A 21,652-nucleotide genomic window follows, 5' to 3' on the forward strand; every position below is an offset into this window, starting at 1 on the left:
AGCACTCCCTTCAATCCTCTGTGTGAACCAGATAAGCAGCATTCCTACAACTGAACCGGAGAGTCCTGTGAGCTGGAAGAAACTGCCCACGGGGGACACGCCAGTGTGTGTCCATCCCCTGGAGACATTGGCTACAGTCACATGTTCCTCAGGACCGTTGAACTGTATGATGTTGATCACACCGTCTTAAAAATCTTCCAGTGTTGGGGCCTCTCTCTGAGGTGTGCTGTCCCCCTGCCAGCTCCCACCTGCCCCCAGGGGGAAGAAACAGCCCTTTGGGGGTGGTGGTTCCCCACTGCCCTCAGCAGTTGGCTCTGTCATCAGAGCTCCTTGGATGTGTGGGCCCTTGAGGTTGTTATTGACAACTTAGCTATGCAAAAGTAAGGAATTTAGTAGTAATAAAAAGCAGTTTTTCAAAGTAGTTTAATCAGCTGTTGTCTCAGGAAGCTGTAGTACTTGATGACCTTTTCCCCATTAGTGAGATGATGCTGGGACCGATGGGGAAACTGCTCCTTGAGAGCTGTGGGTGTGCGCTGTCTGGTCACTTCTCCTTTCGCTTCATCTGATTCCGTATGTCCACATGTGAACACAGCTGTCAGTCAGCTTCAAACTCAGCAGTTTCAGGAGGAAATGAAAGGCTTGAGACCTACTGCCATCAGGACAGGCTGAGGTGTCCGTTTTAGCCCACGCCGCTGCCCTGTCCCATCCTCCCAGGTGGCAAGGGCCACACTCAGGGCTTCTGACTCCACCCAGGCTGAATCCCAAGGCGACTGTAGGGCTCAGAGCATAGGCCATGCATCAGATCTGGGCATTTCTTTAGAAAATCATGCTTCCTTTCCACCGATTGGCTCAAACATCGGGGTGCCTGGTACATTTGGGGGCATGGCAGCACGGGGTTGGGGCAGCACCACTCAGCCTTGAAAAGCACTAGCCATCACAGTTGCCGAGAGCTGCCTAAATGTCAAGTTCAGTGTGGCCAGGTGTCTTTTCATATCAGTAGGAAGTGCAGTCCTGGAAGCACTGTGTTTCCAGCACATGGGCCGCAGGCCTTACAGTCTCCAGGATGGGCCACAAGGAAAGTAAATGAGATCTCAGTGCCGCCTCAGCTTCCCCCAACCCCATAACCAGGAATGACCAAGTCTTGGCCCAAAGAAAACTATTCAGGGTCCTGATCCTGCATCGGGTTCCCATGGGCCTCTGCCCGATGCGCTATCCTGCAGGCTGGGCCTCCTGGGGTGCCCACACTGGGAGATGGCACATTGGCTTCTTGATTTAACCCATGTTTCTCACATTTCCCTCTAGCTAATGTCTGCGACAGACCTTTAGGGTAAACACTAAACCTGCACAGAGTGTTTAAAGCCCAGTAGGTATTGATGGAGCATGGGCCACAGCCAGAGAGCTCCGCGAGTCCTGGCATCTTTACCCCAAACTTCCAGTGGCCCGGGACAGACATTTACTTCACTCCTGTTTTACAGATGAGCAGAGTGAAGCTCCGGAGAGAGGGTTGCACCCCAGTAACCCACAGCCAGGCTGCATGCTGCCCCTCCTCACCCTTTTCTGGCTCAGGGAGGGAACTCCGCACCCACAGGCCCCGGGCACTGTCTGTGCGTCTGCTGCTCTCACCGCACCCATGATGGCTCCTGGCCTCTGCAATCTGTCTCCTCTGGTGAGCGCAGGGTCTAGGACGAGCCGTGTCCTAGGACTGCCCTGGTACCTGACACAGTGTACACACCTTATATTTTTGTTGAATGAAGAACTGTTTCTGGTGACTGATACCTATTAAGTGAAATCCTTTTTATCCTGTACAGTTTACGGGGTTCAGGAAGACTGAGTGTCTGGGGCCTGACTTAGAACCCAGGGCTTATCATTCGTATCATCCTGAAAAGAAAGCCATCCTCCATGTAAACCGTTGTCGAATGTTCCTGGAAGCACTAACCCACAAGTTCCAGGAATTGCCTTCTGATGCCTCCTCCGGCCTGTGGGAAGGGCACGGGTGCATCTTCCAGGGTCGATACGCAGGCCCTCCACCTGTGCTCTCCTCTGTGTGGTGTCTGGGTGGTCCTGCCTGCCGCAGTCTCTGAAGGCCAAGGATACCCTAGGATTAGACCCCCCTCCCAAATCCTTCCCTTGAAACAGCCATCCTTCTTGGTATCTGGAGGAGCTGTCCTGAGGAGAACAAATAAACCCTTTTTTTTTTATTTTTATTTTTGGCTGTGTTGGGTCTTCGTTTCTGTGCGAGGGCTTTCTCTAGTTGCGGCGAGCGGGGGCCACTCTTCATCGCGGTGCGTGGGCCTCTCACTGTCGTGGCCTCTCTTGTTGCGGAGCACAGGCTCCAGCCGCACAGGCTCAGTAGCTGTGGTTCACGGGCCCAGTTGCTCCGCGGCATGTGGGATCTTCCCAGACCAGGGCTCGAACCCACGTCCCCTGCATTGGCAGGCAGATTCTCAACCACTGCGCCACCAGGGAAGCCCAAATAAACCCTTTTTAGAGAGCTTTGAATTTAGCTGGGAGGACCCAGTACTGACCCAGTCCCTTTCCTGAAACCCTTGGGGCTGGGTGCATTACAGAACTCAGAATTGTTTAGGTTTTAGGTATGTGGTGTTGACAAGAACTGAGGCAGAGCCTTGCATTCAGTGACTTAGCCTCAGAGCAGGAACGGTCGCACACACTGGTGTGGGTCAGGCTTTGCCTCCAAATTCGCTTGAAGGCCAACTTGCGTAAAGACCTTTGGATCTTGGATTGCAGATGGGCAGCCCCTTGAAGAGCTACCAAGCGTCTTGGGAAGTTCACACCGAGGGACCTGCTCCGTCTTCTCCAAGCCGTGACTGTCCCCTGTGCTGGCCTCAAGTACGCATCTGTGCCTCACTTTGGTCAGTCCTGGGTTCACTTTGTCTCTGAGGAGCGAGAAGTCCCAGCCCCACCAGCCTTGCTCTCCGGCCAAGGAGCACGGGCAGCTGCCGTGGAGGAAGTAGATGTAATAACTCTCACACAAAGGACTGCCCTCCTATTTCCTCACCACCGTTCCTGGGCCTGGCTGGGAGCTCTCAGGCATAAGTAATCCAGCAGTTTTTTTACCTCTGTTTCCGTGCCTCCTCCGCCACTCAGGTCTGTTACAATTGCAACATCTTGATCAGTAGCTTCAGTTTTCTGGTTGGGTCTGTCCAATGACTACGCTTCGGGCCAATGTGTGACTTCTTCCAGAATTCAGATCCCTTTTGTGTTTGGCTGGCCCTGGGGCTGAGACCCCTGTGCGGTATTTCGCTGTGACCGTGCAGGGGGCGGATCTCCTAGAGCTGGGGGGTTATTTTTCAGGTTGCTTGGAGTGTCCTTTCTCGGCTCCACAGTCTCCGGGTGACTCATGAATCAAGCCTCCGATTCTGATCAGCGTACATAGCTCCTCTGCAGCTATTGACTGTGGCCCATCCCACAGGGGTGATTTGCATTTGAATTAATTAAAATCAAGTATAATTAAATAAGGTGTTCTTCAGCCACACTAGCCACATCTCAAGTGCTCAGTAGCCACATGTAGCTAGTGGCTCCCATATTAGTGCAGATCTAGAACATTCCATCATTAGGAAAGTTCTATTGGACAGACAGGTGGATTAGTATAGACAAATAGACAAATCAAGGATTATGAAAAAAAATCTAATGTCCATGATGATGACTAGAGAAAAAAGATGTGGTCCATCTGTGCAATGGACTGTTGTTCAGCCATAAAAAGGAATGAAGTTTTCTGACACAAGCTACAACATGGATGAACCTTAAAAACTTTATGCTAGGGCTTCCCTGGTGGCGCAGTGGTTAAGAATCCGCCTGCCAATGCAGAGGACACGGGTTCAAGCCCTGGTCCAGGAAGATCCCACATGCCGCGGAGCAACTAAAACCGCGAGCCACAACTACTGAGCCTGTGTGCCACAACTACTGAAGCCCGTGTGCCTAGAGCCCGTGCTCCTCAGCAAGAGAAGCCACGGCAATGAGAAGCCTGTGCACAGCAACAAAGAGTAGCCGCCCACTCACCGCAACTAGAGAAAGCCCATGTGTAGCAACAAAGACCCAACGCAGCCAAAAATAAATAAATAAATAAATTTTTAAAAAGAAAAAAAAAAACTTTATGCTAACAATAAGGCCCTACTGTATAGCACAGGGAACTATATACAATATCTTGTAATAACCTATAATGCAAAAGAATCTGAAAAAGATATAGATACAGATATAGATAAACTGAATCACTTTGCTGTATACCTGAAACATTGTAAATCAGCTATAGTTCAATTAAAAAAAAAACAAACCTTTATTCTGAGTAAAAGAAGCCAGACACAAAAGTCCACAATAGTGTGTGTTTCCATTTATGTGAAATGTCCAGAAGAGGGAGAAAGAGATTAGCAGTTGCCAGGGGCTGGGGTGGGGAGTGGGGAGTGACTGCTAACATGGACGGGGTCTCTTTTTGAGGTAGTGAAAAAGTTAGGTGGTAGTTGCACAACCTGGTGAATGTACTGAAAACCACTGAGTTATTCACTGGAAATGGGTGAGTTGTATGTCACATGAATTATTTCTCAATAGAGCTGTTATAAAAACCAATCAAGGACTGAAGGATTTCAGTTGGGGGCCCATAGCTTAAGGCCTTAGTACACAGATTCTTGTGAAGCAGCACTTTCTTGCAGCATCTGTTACTCTATTCAGGTTTCTTCTTAGGGATTAACTATCCACTGAAATTATCCTATGTGTTACTTTCACGCAGCATCTGTTACCCGCAAAAGCACAGGCGTGCCTGCAGAGTGCCCCAACCCTGTTATGGGCTTGGCATACTGTAGCTAGCAGTAAACTTGGCGATGGTGTGAAAGTGACTAATCTCTCTTCACAGAAAATGCTCCTTTTTACTGTCACCTAGAACCTGCTTAACATCAGTCCCTGGGACAATCCCTCTTAGGGAAGTTAGGGCCTTGGCGGGCCTAAAAGTCTGATTTCCAGCCTGGGAATGGGTAGGACATGGTTGTGCGTGTTGCTGGTCTGGTCACCTCCCTGTGCAGGACTCGGCAAAATAAAAGTCGTACCTTTGGGTGACGGTAGCCCAGCTTCGGAAGCTTCTAGATATTGTTCAGTTGAAATTAAAGCATTTCTTTGGAAGAGAAATAAGATTGTTTAATGTAGACAGAAACCATCCATAAGTGCTTTTTTTCTTAGCTGTTACTCTTAAATGTTCCCAAAGCCTCACAGGAGAGCGTGGACTAATTTTCTAGACGTTTTACTTGGCTGCATTTTCTATTACAGCATTTCGCTGTCTTTTCCTTTTGCCCTGTTGCCACAGGAAAACAAACCTAGGCAAACTGCATGCCAGTTTTACTGAGCATCAGCAGGTCATACAGTAGTTTATGACAGAGTCGCAGGCCTTAAATTAACAAATGCAAAAGTATATTGAAATGAGAATTAATTTGCATATTTGCTTGAGGTTTCAGCACTTAGGTTGTGATGTATTTTAATTAAGGGTTAAGTAGAATTGATAGGAATTTGCATAGTGTTATACTCCCGCAGTCTGATGAATATCTAACGTGCATGTCAGCTGTGATTTCAGAAACCGACGAGAGTTTGCTAAAGGGATGTTCCTTGTAAAGTCCTGTGGGACCGAGAAAGTCCAATGACTTAAAACAAGGCTTCATCTAGAATGTTGCTTAAAGAACTGACCCGGGGGACGTTGTCTCAAAGGTAAATGCAGGCAGTTCTCCACACCAACAACAGGCTGTGTTCCAAGTTATCCCCCCGGAAACAAGCATTTAAAGGGCCTTTGACGATGCGGGTGGCCAGCTGGTCAGAATGCCATTGCTCAGCACCAACCCCACCTGGAGGCCAATTTAGGGGCAAGGGGGAAGGGGAGGGGGGAGTTGTCGGTGACATCGGTGATCCCCGGGTGACTCCAGTCACACAGGAATGCCCTTCAGCCTGCAAGTGGGTGACATCTCCCCTCTTTACCTTGCCCGTCTGTCCCTTCCCGGGCTCTGGTCCCATCCGCTCGACCAACACCTACAGGACAGAGCCTGCCCGTGTCTCACTCGAAGCAGTGCCTCTACAGGGTCCCCAGTAAGTCCAAGTGTGTGTGTGGTTTAGGGAGATGCCCCTTGTCAGGTTAAGGAGGGTTCTTTCTGTTCCTGGTTTGCTAAGGGTTTTTATCATTAATGGGTATTGTTTTAATCAGTTTGTTTCTTTTTGCATCTTTTGAGCTATAGTTTTTCTCCTTGTGGTTACTGTGATGCTCTACGTTGATAGGTTTTCATTTACATTCATTTACACTGATTTTCACTGGCATTGATGATTTTTACTGACAGATTTTGGAAGCACCTATGTTCAGAGATAAATCTTCTTGGTTATGATTCATATGTTTGTGCATGTACACGCACACAGATGCTGTTGACTTTGGGTTGCTGGTCATTTGTTTTGCCGTCTCGGCTCTGGTCATGAATGTGCTGGGCTGTGACTTCCCCATGAAGTCCCGCCTTCAGTTCTCCGTCGGGTGAGTGGGTGGCTTTTCCCGTGTCTCTTCTCCGAAACAGTTTGTTGCAGAAAGGGGCTCTCTCTTCCTTGAGGGCCTGGTAGCACTGGCCCATAAAATGTCCTGGTGGCCTTTGAGGAGAGGTTTCTCAGCACAAGTTCCTATTTCTGGGCCATGATTCTGTGAGGCCAGGCACATTCCAGGAACCAGAGCCAAGGCAGTGAACAAGACAGCAATGGTCCCTAGGGAAGAGGGTTGTTCCACACAGCCGTACAGAGACAGATGTGGCCCTCAGGGCCCTGGGTAGAGGTGGGGTGGGCGGGCGGGCAGGTGGGTCTCTGGGGGTATGTTTTGAACCAGGACCTAACTGATGGGACATCTCCACTTCCTTGTTGGGAAAGTGTCTCTGAGGCAAGGATGGCTTGGTGTCCAGGCCCAAGGGCAGCCAGGTTGGAGCTGAGTGGGTGAGGGGAGCAAGTGGCAACAGGGAATGCCAGGGAGCTTCTTGGAGTCAGATTCTGAAGGACGTGGGGGACTAGGGGCTCTTAGGGGAGTGGGGCCACCTCCCACTCCTGCTCTGGCCCTGCACCTTCAGTGTGTGTGTTCTCCAGGCCTCCTGCTGGGCATCCCACTGCCCTGGTCTCCCTCCCCTCTCTGCAGCTTCCTCATCCCACCCAGCCCCCTCCTCCACACACAGGCGCCACTGGCTGCCTTCATCAGTCTATCACCTCCATGGTCCCTTGGGTCCCCCTGGTGCTCGGAAACCACCCCCTCCTGTTCCCATGCTGTTGCCTTGGCTAAGGTGTTCACTCCTGGGCTGGGGAACCTGGGCTGCCTTCTCTGTGAGCTAAGCGCCCACAGTCTGGGTTCCTGCCACATTTGTGATGCCACCAAGCTGGCGTCCTCAGGGTTTGAGGGGCCTTGCGTCCTCACTAAATGGATCTTCCCATGAGAATAGATTGCTCTTCCTTTACAACCGGGTCCTGGCCCCCTCCTCCTCACTTAGCATCTCTGTGTCCACTCGATGGGAGCGCCTGCAGTGAGCCTTTTTCCTGCGCACAGGGCTTTCCCTCAGCATCTCATCTCTGGAACTCAGGACACCCTCACAGGCTCTTTCCAGGTGGCAGCACTGTCTCCGCCCCACGGCTGATGACTGTAGTGACGCACAGGGAGGCAGGCATCCTACAAATGTGTCAGGACGGTCACTTCTGGACTGTCCCACACCCAGAGCTCGCACCTGGGGCCCGGGCATCTGCGGGACGTACCCACAGCCTCCGGCAGTGACCCAGCCACAGTCTGCTCAGGCCACAGGGTTTTGGCTCACCACCGCCCAGTACCAGTGCGAAATACAAGCAAGATGAACTAGGAAAAGGAAAGGGAAAATGAAGCAGCATACAAAAGAATAAGCCCAGGACTTCCCTGGTGGTCCAGTGGTTAAGACTCTGTGCTCCCAACGCAGGGGGCCCGGGTTCGATCCCTGGTCAGGGAACTAGATCTCACATGCCACAACTAAGAGCCCGCATGCCGCAACTAAGACACGGAGCAGCCAAATAAAGAGCCCAAAAGTGTCATTAGATTCAACAGACATGAAATTACCCTGTCACATTGCTATAAAGGTTTCTATGTGCAACCTCTCTGTCTGTGTTGGCCTTTCCATAGACAGAGGGCAAACCAGACACCACCTTTCAAGGAGTCCTGATCTAGATTAGGACTGAACAAAACAAGCTAAAATCTCATCCTTCATACTGCACCCACAGAAGGAAAACTGTCAAGAGAAGGGGCAGGATCCAGAGGGGATTCCAAGGAAAGGGGGGACCTGAAGGCAGTGATTCGGAGGTGTGCTGACCTACCCGGACTTGCATGCGTGTAGGTTCTTCCTCAGACCCATGTTAGGCTCTGTGACACGCATACTGTGGAGCAGGGTTGCAGACCACAGTGTTGGTAAATAAAGTTTTATTGGAACACAGCTGCTCGTTGGTTTACTGTTTTCTGGGGCTGGTTCAGTTCCCAGTAAGGGCTCTTTTCCTGGCTTCCAGATTTCTCGCTGTGTCCTCACAAGGGGAATGGAATAAGGAAGAGATCTCTCTTCCTCTGCTTAGAAGACCACAGTCTTATGGATTAGGGCCCCACCCCTATGACCTCACTGGACTTTTTTTTTTTTTTGGCTGTGTTGGGTCTTTGTTGCTGTGCGCAGGCTCTCTCTCGTTGCAGCGAGCAGGGGCTACTCTTCCTTGCGGTGCGTGGGCTTCTCATTGCAGTGGCTTCTCTCGTTGTGGAGCATGGGCTGTAGGCACGCAGGCTTCAGTAGTTGCAGCTTGCGGGCTCTAGAGCACAGGCTCAGCAGTTGCGGCGCACGGGCTTAGTTACTCCATGGCACGTGGGATCTTCCCAGGCCTAGGATCGAACCCGTGTCCCCTGCATTGGCAGGCGGATTCTTAACCACTGAGCCACCAGGGAAGCCCCTCATTGGACTTTAATTACATCCTCACAGGCCCTATTCCACTTAGACATTGGGGGTTCCACGTGTGAATTTGTGGGGACACAATTCAGTCCATAGCAGTTCCATATTGTTTCTTAGAAAAAACATAATGTGTTGATATTCATAATTTTATTTTACTTCCGTGTTTGGTTTACTGGAGTCTTTTACCCACAGTAAATTGGGAACATAAGGAAATTTTGTGGTTTGCGGGGGAGTGCCTCTGTTTTAGATCCCACCACCTCTTCTGAGTGTCTCCAACTGACAGTGTCCCTGAGCGGAGCTCCTGGTCTCCAAAGCCTCCCGCCTGCCAGTCGAGGGCCCTGGGGGAGCTGAGGAGCACCCCTGGGGCCGGAAATGAGCTTGTTGTAATTAACGGTAACGAGTGTCTAATGACCATAATCAGGCAGGGACAGTGTGCTGGGAGACAGACGCGCGGTGCTGAGGGAGAGGCAGGGTCGCATGCGAGGGGCCGCTCGCTGACAGAAGGCAAAGGCGCTCGGCATGGCCGTGTCCACAGCTGGGACCGGTCCTGGTGACTAAGGCACAGGGTAACTTTTGTTAAGTTTTGCTTCTCCTCATACACATAAGTTCGCAAAAATATACAGCTTTAAAGAAACAAAGCTTGTAGCTCACGAATGCTGGTCATAACATACGCACTGTTAACACCACAGGGCCTGGGGTATGACAGGCATATTGTCTCCTTATTCATGGGCATTTGGGCGGTTTTGGTTTTTCACAGTTACGGGGTGGTCGTGTGTGTCTTGTAAATACAGCATCTACAGGGGTCAGTGTTCCTGTAGGGTAGATTCTCAGAACAGAGTTCTGATCAAGATCAAAGGATATGTGCTTTTTCTGTGTTAATCGGCACTTCAAACCTCCCCTCCAAAAAAGGCCACACCAACACATACCCCGTAAAGAGATATGAGAAAATGGTGTTCTTTTTGTAATTTGAGAGCTTTCATTTGAGGACAGTAAGTCCCGTGGTTTTTTGGTGTATTTTTTAAAATCTCCAGCACCTGGTTGGGTACCTGGCTTGTGATAGACTCTCAGATGCTTACTGTTGGATAAATAAAAGAACGAAAGGGGAGTTCCCTAGTGGCCTAGTGGTTAGGATTCGGCGCTTTCACTGCTGTGACCTGGGTTCAATCCCTGGTCGGGGAACTGAGATCCCACAAGCCACGTGGCACGGCCAGGAAAAAAGAATGAAAGACTGCCACATACCCTGAGCAGCCCAGAGTCACACATGCATGAACACACACAGGTGTGCACATGCCCCCACCACCGCATGTCCAGCCTGGACCACTCCTGCCCCTAATTGTAATGAGGGAAGCTGTGATGGGAGCTGTGGAGGTGGCCCCTCCAGCCCGGGAGTCAGGGTGTGCTGGGGGCCCTCTGGGGAGGGATGGGGGTGCTGTGTGTCCCTCTCGGGCCACTCCTGAGCCCCAGCCGCAACCACGGGTGCTCAGGGACGAGCTGCTGAGTAAGCCTGAGACGGTCGCAGAGCATCTGCTGTGCTGCAAAGGCCCATGAAGGGCCCGGCAGAGGGAAAGTTCATGAAGGTGGGTTTGGAAAGCTGTCACAAAAGGCCCTGAGTACGAGGTGTCAGAGTCTAGGCTTTAATTTAGGTGGATGCAGGCCCTGGTTGAAGTCTCTGAACAAAAGACTGGCATGATGAACACAGTGTTTGAAGGTAGTCGGCTTGCAGGTGTGCACAGTGGATCAAAGGGGAGGGGTTTCCTCACAGGTCACGGAGGGCAGGAGAGGGGTCAGCGCAGCAGGGTTCCAGCAGTGGCATTAAGGGAGGGGATGGATGGTGGGTTGATCATGGAGTCTGAATCAATAGGATTTGCAGACAGAGGGCCGGAGGGAGGAGGACGTCCATTATCTACTCTGGGTTAAGAACGGTTAAGAGGGTGTGGGCCTTTACAGGAATCAGGCAGCACAGGTCAACTCTGTCCAGGAGTGCCCAGCGTTTACATCTGGTGCTTCTTGAAGACCAAGTAAGGTTGTTAGAGAATTGGATCTCTGAACTGGAAGGCCAGCAACTGATAAAAGGGGCACTTTTCCTTTAGTTCTTTCAGAAAAAGCCACATTATAACCCAGTGGGACTGAGTTAAGTGACAAGGGTTCCTTTGGGTGAGTTGAGGGTCCCCAAACGTAAGGAGGTAAAGGTCCCTGCATGTGAAGAAAATTCCTGCAAGGATATCTCTTGAGAGCCTTCAATTTTCACTGGTGCATTTTTGACAGAAAAGGTTAACCTGTTACATAGGGAACAAGAAAGGGGCACGTGATTAATGAGAAAATATCCATATGATAGGATTAAACTCAATTTTTTTTTTAGGCTGCACCACGTAGCTTGCAGAATCTTAGTTCCCGGACCAGGGATTGAACCCGGGCCACAGCAGTGAAAGCACTGAGCCCTAACCACTGGACCGCCAGGGAATTCCCTAAACTCAATTTTTATTTGAGCACTTGAGTCAGTTAGTAGCTGATAGTATTGAGAGCCTGTTTCTAAGAAAACGCTTTAAACTTTGTTTTTCCAGAAAGTCAGAGCTAGATGGATTTCCTACATCACTACCTCCTTCTCCGTTCCCTGCCTCCCATCAGGAACCACCCCCCAATCTTTTTTCTTCTGTAGCCACAGATGTTTCTTCTATCACTGAAAAAGCAAAGAAAACACAGGTCCTGCAAGACCACCCTCCTCAGACCCGAGCTCGCTCTGTAACCCCTGCAGCAGCCTCTTCCCTGCACTGCCTGTCTCCCATGCTCCTCCGGAACTTGCTAGTCAGGCTGTACCCCACCACACCCTGCTTTTGCAGAGGTTAACAGCATTCCCCCAATGACCAAGCCCATGTTTTCACCCCTCTGTGACTACTTCTGGGTTTTCCTCCAACTACCTGATAACTCTTTCCGTCTCCTCCTTTGCCTGTTCTTGAAATGCTGGTTTTCTAGTATTCAGGGGCATGGCCTTCTCATAGGTGTAGCTGCAGGTACAGGTGGATATGTACGGATTTCCCACACACCACATGCCGATGACTCATGAATACCTGTTTCCCACCCAAACTGGTCAGCTCAGCCCCAGCTCCCAGGAAGCAGCTGCCTCGCAGCCACCTGGACATTCATGCTTAGCTGGGTCAGGGACCAGGCTGATGCCATTTTTTCACGTGCCTGCCTGCTGCTTTGTGTGCTGTGCTTGGGAAAAAAGTGGCACCTTCCAGGGCGAACGTGGGAGTGGTCACAGCCTCTTCCTTTCTCTCACGCCCACATCCGGTGGTCACGGACTCTGGGGCCTCGCCCTCTGGCCGCCCTGTAGCTGACCTGCATCCCCTCGGACAGCAGCAGCTCCCCCCCACTGCCTCCCCTGCCTGTCCACTGCCCGCCCAGTCCTGCCCTCGAGCACGTCACCCTCTCAGTCCAGCTGCGGTGGCTTCTCCATGTTGTAAAGCCAATCATCTTGTTTCTCTGCTTAGAGTCTCTCTGTGGGGGAATTCCCTGGTGGTGCAGTGGTTAAGAATCCTCCTGCCAATGCAGGGGACACGGGTTCGAGCCCTGGTCCGGGAAGATCCCACAGGCCGCCGAGCAACTAAGCCCGTGCGCCACAATGACTGAGCCTGCGCTCTAGAGCCTGCGAGCCACAACTACTGAAACCCGCACGCCTAGAGCCCGTGCTCTGCAACAAGAGAAGCCACTGCAATGAGAAGACCGCACACTGCAACGAAGAGTAGCCCCCACTGGCCGCAACTAGAGAAAGCCCGCTCACAGCAACGAAGACCCAATGCAGCCATAAGTAAATAAATAAATGTATTTTAAAAAAAAAGATCTCTCGGTGGGTTAGTTCATCTTCTCTGGCACCTCTGGATCAGTCTTTTCCTCTCTGACTTTATAGCAACAACCCTCCCCCCAACACACACACAGGAAACACAGACATAATAGACGTGTTACCAAACCAAAGTTCAGTCCCCTGAAAAGCAAAGTCACTCTCCTGACACCAGGTGGTGGTGAAGGAAAGTACAGCATTTACTGCAGGCCGCCAAGCAAGGGAGTGGGAGACAAGCCTCAGATCTACTCCACCTTGGTCTTTGAGTGAGGGTTTTTTGGGTTTTTTTTTTTAAGGGGAAGAACAGAGAAGCTGGAATTAATCATCATCTTGTGACATTTCATAATCGTAGTTTCGGGAGTCAGGATGTCTCTGGTTTACGATTCGCTGACCAGGTGGGTCCATGGCTTAGCAGTCTGTTAGCTCAACTTGCCCTGGAGACATAACCTGAGTTTGTACATTAATGATGATATCTATAATAGCAATTTTAGCATGTTAACGATGTTATCAACAACAGCAACTTTAGTCATCTGACTGATTGATTAGTGTTCAGTTAGCACAGGACTGAGGTCAAAGAGGACAAGAAAGGGAATAAAGTTTTAGATAGAGAAACTAGTCAAACTCCGTAAGGGAACTCGGTTTTGGGGGGCTCAGTTTCAGACACACAGCAGCACAACCTTGCCTGAAGCCAGGTTGCCACTAGCCTTTGTATCCCTGCCTGTGCTAGTGTGTGTGTCTGGAACGTGCCTCCTCTCCCATCTGAAGACAAGGTTCAGGGCTTCAGGCTTTCTAGCACCCAGTGCCACCCCGCCCCTGCCCTGCGGGCCCCCACACACACCCAACTGTGGGCTGTGAGCTGTGGTTGGTGTGCCCCCTGCATTCCCGCCACCCAGACTGGGCTCCTAAACACGGCACCTGGACCAGCGTCACAGGGGGTGACTCAATGTCTGTTATCAGATGATGTCTTTCTTTCCCCTCAAGGGTTCCGTGAAAAGTGTTCAGACACGAAGCCAGTGCTAACACTCTGTTGTGGTTGTTTTTATTCCGACAACAGACACTGATTCAGTCTCTCCTCTCTTACCCAGGGTTGAACATTCGTGGCATTCCGGAAGAGGGTCCCCCCGACGCTCAGCTCCTAAAGCTGGATAACATGCTGCTGGCCGAGGGCATGTGCAGGCCGGAGAAGCAAGGAAGAAGAGCACAGGCGGCGGCCGGCACAGCAACACCAGGTGGCTGTCCAAATGACAGTGGCCTTGAGCACTCTGACTACAGGGCCAAGCTGTCCCAGATCCGACAGATTTACCACTCTGAGCTAGAGAAACAGGAACAGGTGATCTTTCTGCATGGAAGAGTTTCTGTCACGTGAATGCGCATTTGTCAAAGCAAAACGTGGAGCACTAACTGCCTTCCTTTGGTGGCCCAGACCAGGGAGTCCACACGCTTGGTCTCACAGCAAAGGTGGCCGATTTTACCGGAAGCCTGTTGCCTTCACTTCTCAGTAGCCAGCCTGTGTGGCAGCCTCGGGGGGCAGGTGGCTGGTCCCACATGGAGCCCCGGGACAGCCTGCTGGGTAGTCACTGGCTGGCGTTTGTCTCCCCACCCCAGGCCTGCCGTGAGTTCAGCACGCGTGTCACCAGCCTTCTCCGGGAGCAGAGCAGGATGAGGCCTGTCTCGCCCAAGGAGGTCGAGCACGTGCTGGGCCTCCTGCACGGCAAGTTCAACAGCGTCCAGATGCAGCTGAAGCAGAGCGCCTGCGAGGCCGTGGTGACCCTGCGCTCGAGGTTCCTCGATGCCAGGTCAGGCCCTACCTACCCCCGGCCTATGACCCCAGGGTCAGCTCTTAGGAAGAGGAACCAAGTCAGTGCTGGCTTGGGTCTAAGTTCTGGGGGCCTCCAAGCCTGTGCAGGGGCTGTGGCCACAGCTGCAGGTGTAGCCCTCACACAGCCTCTTGGAAGGCGACTGAAGTGCTGACTGCTGCTGTTACAACCTCTAAGGAATCAGAGATGAGGATGAGGCCCCATGTACGATCCCCGGCTGAGGCTGTCTGTCTTCACAGGCGTAAGCGGCAGGATTTCAGCAGGCAAGCCACGGAAGTGCTGAATGAATATTTTTATTCCCATTTGAACTACCCTTACCCCAGTGAAGAAGCCGAAGAGGAGCTGGCCAGGAAGGGTGGCATCACAGTCTCCCAGGTGACAGTCCTTTCCTGCCACACCTCCCCGACCCAGAAGGGAGGGAAGGTTCAGCCCAGTGAGGAGGACACCCAGGGAAGTTGATGAAGTGTGTGGAGCGGGAGCTGGGTGTGCAGGCTCCGAGTCGGCCTGACTGGGCTCAGGTCCCGGGTCTGGGCTATGAACGTGGGCCTCAGGCCGGAAGCCATACCCACCAGGTGTGGGGACTCGCTGAGGCAACACCACAGAGTGTATCATGAGGTACTCTGGATTGCAGTCGTTAGGATTTAACAGTCTCCTATCAGAGGGATGTGCTGTGTTGCATAAGAGGGGTGGGGTATGAGCTTAGGAGAAGGAAAAGAACTTGGAGGAAAATTAGGACTTAAAGTGATAGACCAGCTCTTGTGCTTAAGTACCAATTCAGTTATCCTGGGATAAATTCAGGCGTGTGCATTGCCTTCTTGTTTCTCAAACAGTCCAGTGTGTGTGTCCGGGGGTACAAGACAGACGACATCTGGCTCCAGAGGGGGAATGGTGGTGCAGATCAGAGAAGGGACCTGGACAACCTTGGGCAGTCTTGGTAGTTGGGACCACCACTGTCCTCCCTGGAATTGGGGTAAGGTGGCGGGGCTAAAGACGAGAACCCAAGAAATATTTCCGAAGGTTTTAAAGTGAGAATGGTAAGTGCAGGCAGCCCACAAGCAAGGGGCAGGACCAGGCCACGCCCACGGGGCAGCGTGGGGGTCAGGGCATGGTACCCCGCCCCCGGCTGCAGGGAGGGCTGCTCCCGCTGTGCAGTTGGAGGGGCTGAGTTTCCAGCCCAGTCAGCCTGTGCCCTCAGTCACCACCCTCTGCTCTGGCCCCTGCCCTGTCCAGCAGCGACTTGGGGACGAGGGCACTCAGGAGCCCCGCAGGGTCACACAGGCAGCAAAGCCTCACAGGTGTCCTGGTCACATGAGACCTCACTCACCCTGGAACTGCTGCAGTGTCCTCAGCACCTTGGCTGGAGCTGAAGTGAGGGCTGCACCTCTGGGGCTTCGAGGCCCAAAAGAAGTGGGAGGCATGGCAGCTTGTTTGTCACCACGAGCAGTTGTCTGAAAACGGCCAGATTCACTTCAAGCCCTGGCACCCCCAGAGAGCAGATGGGTCTTGGGACTCAACTTTATCTCAGGAGAGGGTTCGTTGCAAACAAAAGTTTGAAAAGCACCAGCCGCATTCCAGTGACTCCGGCTCTGTGGCCGGGCCCTGAGACCCCCTCCCACCAGCAGCAGAATTCTGTGCTGGGAGCCCCTCCCCACTCTGGCGGGTCCTCCAGCTGGAAATGGCTGACAGCTGAGGGAGGGCTCCGAATTTGGGATACAGATGTCGTGTAGGCTGTGAGGTTCGCCTAAGGAGGAAGTAGCGGGGGAGGGAGAGCACCATTAGGGCAAAGGGTGTTGCAGATGAGGCAACAGACGTTTTCAGGACAGGATCAGCTGCAACTCCAGGGTGAGGAGGCCCGAGGGGGAAAGGGCGGGAGAGCTGAGCCCATGGACAGGGCGATGGGCAGGAACCCAGGCGGCTGCAGCTCTGTGAGCCAAAGAGGCCAGAGTGACTGGGCAGGAAGTGGCCAGTGGCTCCGAGCTACAGCTGGCGGAGAGGGCATCCCACTCCTGTACGAGGTGCCGGGACACACCCCGTGGAGAGGGTGGACCCTGGCCCGGGCCAGCTCCCCGGCAGCCGCCCTCCCTCACCCACACGGGAAGTTTGCTCTTTGTCCCTCTAAAATGCCAGTTGAATTCAACATGGAAAACTGCTCACTGCCATTCTTCTGCAAACTTAGTCCCACACAGATGTGTCGGCACATTCCTTGGAGGTTAAGTGGGAACCTAGTGCTTACCTGGTTTGGTTGAGAACAGGTCACCCTCACACCGAGGGCAGGAGAGTTGAGGAGCAGGGAGCACACGTGGGGCTTTGTCTTTTCATGGTTGACATCGAGAGGATTATGGAGGGACATTAAAGAAACAGATTTTTAGAGGAGAAAAGTCCTCCATCCACAGTCCTGCCACATAACTCAACTGTTTATTTCTTTTCATTAAAATACATACCTTTCACTGCAGGGCCAGGTGCCTTACTTTGGGATATGTCTCCATGCTCTTAGGACGGCACTGCCCAGGGTCTCACCCAGACAGTTCTGCCCCCAGGGGACATTTTCATTATCACAACTCTCGCGGGGAGGGGAGGACACTACTGGCATCTGGTGGGTGGAGGCCAGGGTTGCTGCTCAGCACCCTCAGTGCCCAGGACGCCCCCCGGAGAGTGGCCCACAGGCAGAAGCCCTGCCCTGGAGGTCTCCGTGCAGGTTTGGAGTCAGAGCTGGGCTCAGACCTCTAGGCCCTGGGCCGGCCCCTTGCTTACAGGATGCATGTGACTGCAGCTCCCTCCTAACTGGCTTTGGGGACTAAAAACAGGCCCTCAGCTCAGTGCTCAGCTCCTTCCCCTGCCCTGTCAGGTGGTCCTTATCCTTTGATAAGTTTTGGATTCGACTGTGTTCTTTGCTTAAATTGCATTCCCAGAAGTGTGGTTACTGATGCGTCTCCCGCGTCAGTATTCAGTCTGTTGCCTGCCGCCGCAGTGAGCAGACACTCTTCTCTCTGAGTGTGTCACACACATGCCTGTTTTCCTTCCAGCTCCCCCCTCTCCTATAAGCCACGCCAGGTCCAGGGTGTCACCAACACACTGCAGACCTTTCCCTGGGCCCACAGTTCTTTAGCGCCACTTTCTCAGTCCCGGCCTCTCACCCAGCCCCAGGGCCACGCGTTGTCACTCAGTGATGTTCCCCCCTGGCGGTCTGTCCACATCGTGTCTCATCGCTAGGTCAGCTTTTCCAGTGACTTCCATCTCTGCCTGTCCACAGGTCTCCAACTCGTTCGGCAACAAAAGAATCCGGTATAAAAAGAACATGGGGAAGTTTCAAGAAGAGGCTACCATTTACACAGGTAAGATGGCAGAGGACACCACCGACGTCAGGGGCCCGGGGAGCCAGCCCAGCTGCCCTTTGAGGCCCAGCTCCAGTCAGTAAGGCTGCCCAGCCCAGGGTCAGTCGCTCCCACGTGGCCGGGCCCACTGAGCTGCATCTGGGGAAGCAGACCGGTCCCTGTGTGTGCCTCTTTTCTCTATTTACACTGGGAGGGTTTCTGTTTCCATTAGTGATTATCCCAGTGAAGTCAACACATCCCGGCAGGCTGGGCAGGTGCTGTGGGGACAGAAAGTTCCTACCAAAAGTCTGGTTTCCCCAGCCACGCAGGGCTGCGGGAGGGGCAGGGAGCCGTAGGAGTCACCTTCACAGCCTCTTCCTGGCCGGGGGGCTGGTAGGTCCCACCTGAGGAGTCACTGTGACTCCCAGGGTGGGAACACTGGTCCTGACCCCTCCCGCCCCTCCAGGTTCCTCTGGTCCCTTTCCGATGACCAGCACCAGCGACACACTTATCACCCTGCAGACGCTGGCCTCCCTCCGGCCCGCCCCTGGGGAAGGCAGCCTTCTGGGCCAGGTGAGTCTCCAGCACAATCCCAAGGACACCTGTGGGCTCCCGGACTCAGTGATAGGACCGACGTGGAGCCCAGGTGTGTGGCGGGTCCTCGGAACCGGCCATCTCGACCGTGTCTCAGTCCATCATGGGGACGGATGCAGGCTGGCGGAGCCGCCTCAGGGAGCCCAGCTCTGTGGAGCCCCACTCGGCAAAGACCTTCACCCCTCACAGGACTCGATGGCTGCTGAGGGCTTTGCCTATTGGGAAGGAGCCCCCCCTCCCCGATGGTGTCTGTACCCATCAGGAGAAGGCAAGGGTGGGCAGACGAGGCCCTGACGGTCTGAAGGTACAGCCCCACTGGGCTCAGACCCTTCAACACGTTCATGCCGTGGCCTCACCATCCTGGCTGCCCCCTCGGCCGGTGCGAGCTGGGCCAGAGTGAAGATCTGGGAAGAAAATGAGCCATGGATCTCAGCTGTCTCGGGATGTGCCCTCGGGAACTTTCTCAGGGTTTGGGGCAACGTGCCAGGCCAGCCAGGGTCAGAGGGCATCATGCCTCTCGCAGTCCCTGGGGCCTCTCGGCCTCCCACTGACAGCCACAGGGGCCCGACCCCCCCCCCCCCCGCAGGGTTGTCCTGAAGAGGCTGCGCAGGTGCAGGTGTGACAAGGCCATGCGGCAGTGGGCAGGGCCTTACACAGCCCACCTGTTTCCTAAGGAGTTGACCCCCCCACCCATTTACCCCCAGCCCCTCTTAAAGGTTCAGGGAATGGATGCCTCCCGGGGCCGGGCGCTGTGCATCCCATCACTGTGGCAACCCCACAGCCCATAATGAGCACCTGAGCAGAGTAAGTACTCTGACACCACCAGGTGGCCAGACTTGTCCGGCTCTGCCCTTGCCCAGGGCTCAGCACCTTGAGCACAGTAGGGGTGAGCGTGTGAGAGGGAATCGGGGTGAGGGTTCTGTGCACTGTGACGTGGGCTCCTGTCAACCCCACATAGGAAGCAGGAAGGTTGGGGTTGTGGTGTGGACACCCACCTGTGCCACGGGCCCCTGCCCTGGGCAGGCACAGATGCTCTTCCAGAGAGCGGGTCTCAGGGGCTGAGGTCACCCCAGCTGGGAGCCATCTCCTCAGCCCTGAGCTGCCCTTTGGCTCCCAGTCCCACACTGGGCCCCAGCCTGTCACCTCCCAGGCCTGCAAGTGGACCCCTCCCCTCACCACTCATGTTCTCCTTCTGGGATCATAGGCCTGTGGGTGTCCATCCAAGGGCAGACAGAGTGTGTCCCCCAGAGGCCAGTATCCTTGTCCCAGTTTCTTTCAGACTGAGGGTGGGCGGAGCAACGCTGGCCTCTCAGTGTCCCTGTGTCACATGATGAGGCAGCCCTTGAAGGCATTCTCTTGATTTGTTTGCCCAACACTGTCCTCTGTGGCAGCTCCTTGGGACACATGGGAGGTAGTAGCTGAGGTGGGGGAGGGGGTAACGGGATGGGGGGGTGAGGAGCCGGATCTTGGGCCTTGTGGGGTCGGAAGGGGTAGAGGGTGCAGGCAGGAGGGTTCTGCCTGTTAAGGAAAGGTCAAGAATGAGGAAGGTGAATGGGACTTCCCTGGTGGCGCAGTGGTTAAGAATCCACCTGCCCGTGCAGGGGACACGGTTTCGAGCCCTGGTCCGGGAAGATCCCACATGCTGTGGAGCAACTAAGCCTGAGCACCACGACTACTGAGCCTGCGGTCTAGAGCCCGCGCGCCACAACTACTGAGCCCATGAGCCACAACTACTGAAGCCCGCGTGCCTAGAGCCCTGCTCCGCAACAAGAGAAGCCACCGCAGTGAGAAGCCCGCACGCCGCAACAGAGTAGCCCCCGCTCACCACAACTAGAGAAAGCGCACGCACAGCATCGAAGACCCAACGCAGCCAAATAAATAAAATAAATATATAATTAAAATAAAATAAAGAAGAATGAGGAAGGTGAAGGGGAGCTTGTGAGTTGCAGGCCCTGCTCTCGTGGGCTGCAAACCACTACCAACAGTAGTGGTTTCCATTGTGGGGGGCTCCTGTGGACAAACAAACATCCCAGGGTCACATGTGCCCGATATATCCCCGCCCTGCAGACAGAGCCCGCACGTCCACAGCCATGGGCCCTGCCCTCCTGACTCCCAGCCAGGCCCGCGTCCTGCTGGGTTCCTGAGCCTCTTCCTGCGCACCACATCTCACCACGATGTCTTGGGGACCACCGTCAGCTCTGGGCCTGCCTGGGTCTCCCTCACCCTCAGTGTGTGCCGCGGTGCCCCGTCAGTCCTTTGTCAGAGCCCGGCCGGTGGAGGCCAGTTCCTGCCAAGGAGGCACACTCATGTGCAAGGCCAGCTGTGACCCAGGACTGACCCCTCTGTCCCTGCCCCACCTCTTGGCTCCTCTCACGGTTCTCGGCATGTTCTAAGCCACCTCAGGGACGCGGGAGCCAGATGGGTCATCTGTCCCATGGCCCCCTTCTGACTCTCTGTCTTTTCAGGCCAGGGGCGGCTGGCAGGTGAGGCGAATGTCGACCACTTCACCTATTGGAGACCCCGGCAGTGTCACCTCAGACGCATCTAAGTGTTGGGATGAGCAGAAAAGAGGACAGTGTGACCTGCCTTGGTTCCCTGGAATTCATGTTACCTCAGAAAACCCAGAACTGACAGCAGACAGCGCTCCCTGAGCTGACGGCAGGCGACACCGGTACCATCTTTTGCTTGTCAGCTGGGGTTTGAAATGGGCTGAGACACTGCTCGTTCTGCCAGCTCTGTTTGGTTTTTTTAATAGTAATTTTATGGTTAAGGCTGAATTGTTTCTTCCAGGACTTGGCACAAATTCTCCCATTACAATTTTGGACTGATTTTAATTTCGATGTCGTTCACTCCCAGATTTGTTCCTGCCAATGGCTGACCACGCAGGTGCAGGGCTGCAGCTGCGCAGTTGGGCGGGTTGTGATTTTGTTTGCTCGTTTGTCCATCCGTGTGCCAACTCTCCCAGACACTGCCTTCCACACTCTCTTCTGCTGTGTCATTTCATGCGGAGTTTTTTTTGCTTTTTTGTTTTTTTAAATTTTTTTTAAATTTTTTTATTTATCTATGGCGGTGTTGGGTCTTCGTTTCTGTGCGAGGGCTTTCTCTAGTTGCGGCAAGTGGGGGCCACTCTTCATCGCGGTGCGCGGGCCTCTC

General features: G+C 53.5%; 1 protein-coding gene across 1 annotated transcript in view; it reads left to right on the forward strand.

Annotated features, from left to right (window-relative positions):
- The window catches only part of PBX4 (PBX homeobox 4), a 57,416-nt gene extending 36,147 nt beyond the window's left edge, over positions 1-21,269 (forward strand). Inside the window, exons 3-8 of the mRNA XM_082381060.1 lie at positions 13,863-14,107; positions 14,383-14,573; positions 14,834-14,969; positions 17,845-17,926; positions 18,372-18,478; positions 20,965-21,269. Of these exons, the coding sequence (XP_082237186.1) occupies positions 13,863-14,107; positions 14,383-14,573; positions 14,834-14,969; positions 17,845-17,926; positions 18,372-18,478; positions 20,965-21,150 (947 nt within the window). The 3' untranslated portion in view covers positions 21,151-21,269. The remainder of the gene's footprint in view (positions 1-13,862; positions 14,108-14,382; positions 14,574-14,833; positions 14,970-17,844; positions 17,927-18,371; positions 18,479-20,964) is intronic.
- The last annotated feature ends 383 nt before the right edge of the window (positions 21,270-21,652 follow it).

Source organism: Balaenoptera borealis (assembly GCF_965194805.1).
Source record: "Balaenoptera borealis genome assembly, chromosome: 2".
NCBI classification, from domain to species: Eukaryota; Metazoa; Chordata; class Mammalia; order Artiodactyla; family Balaenopteridae; genus Balaenoptera; species Balaenoptera borealis.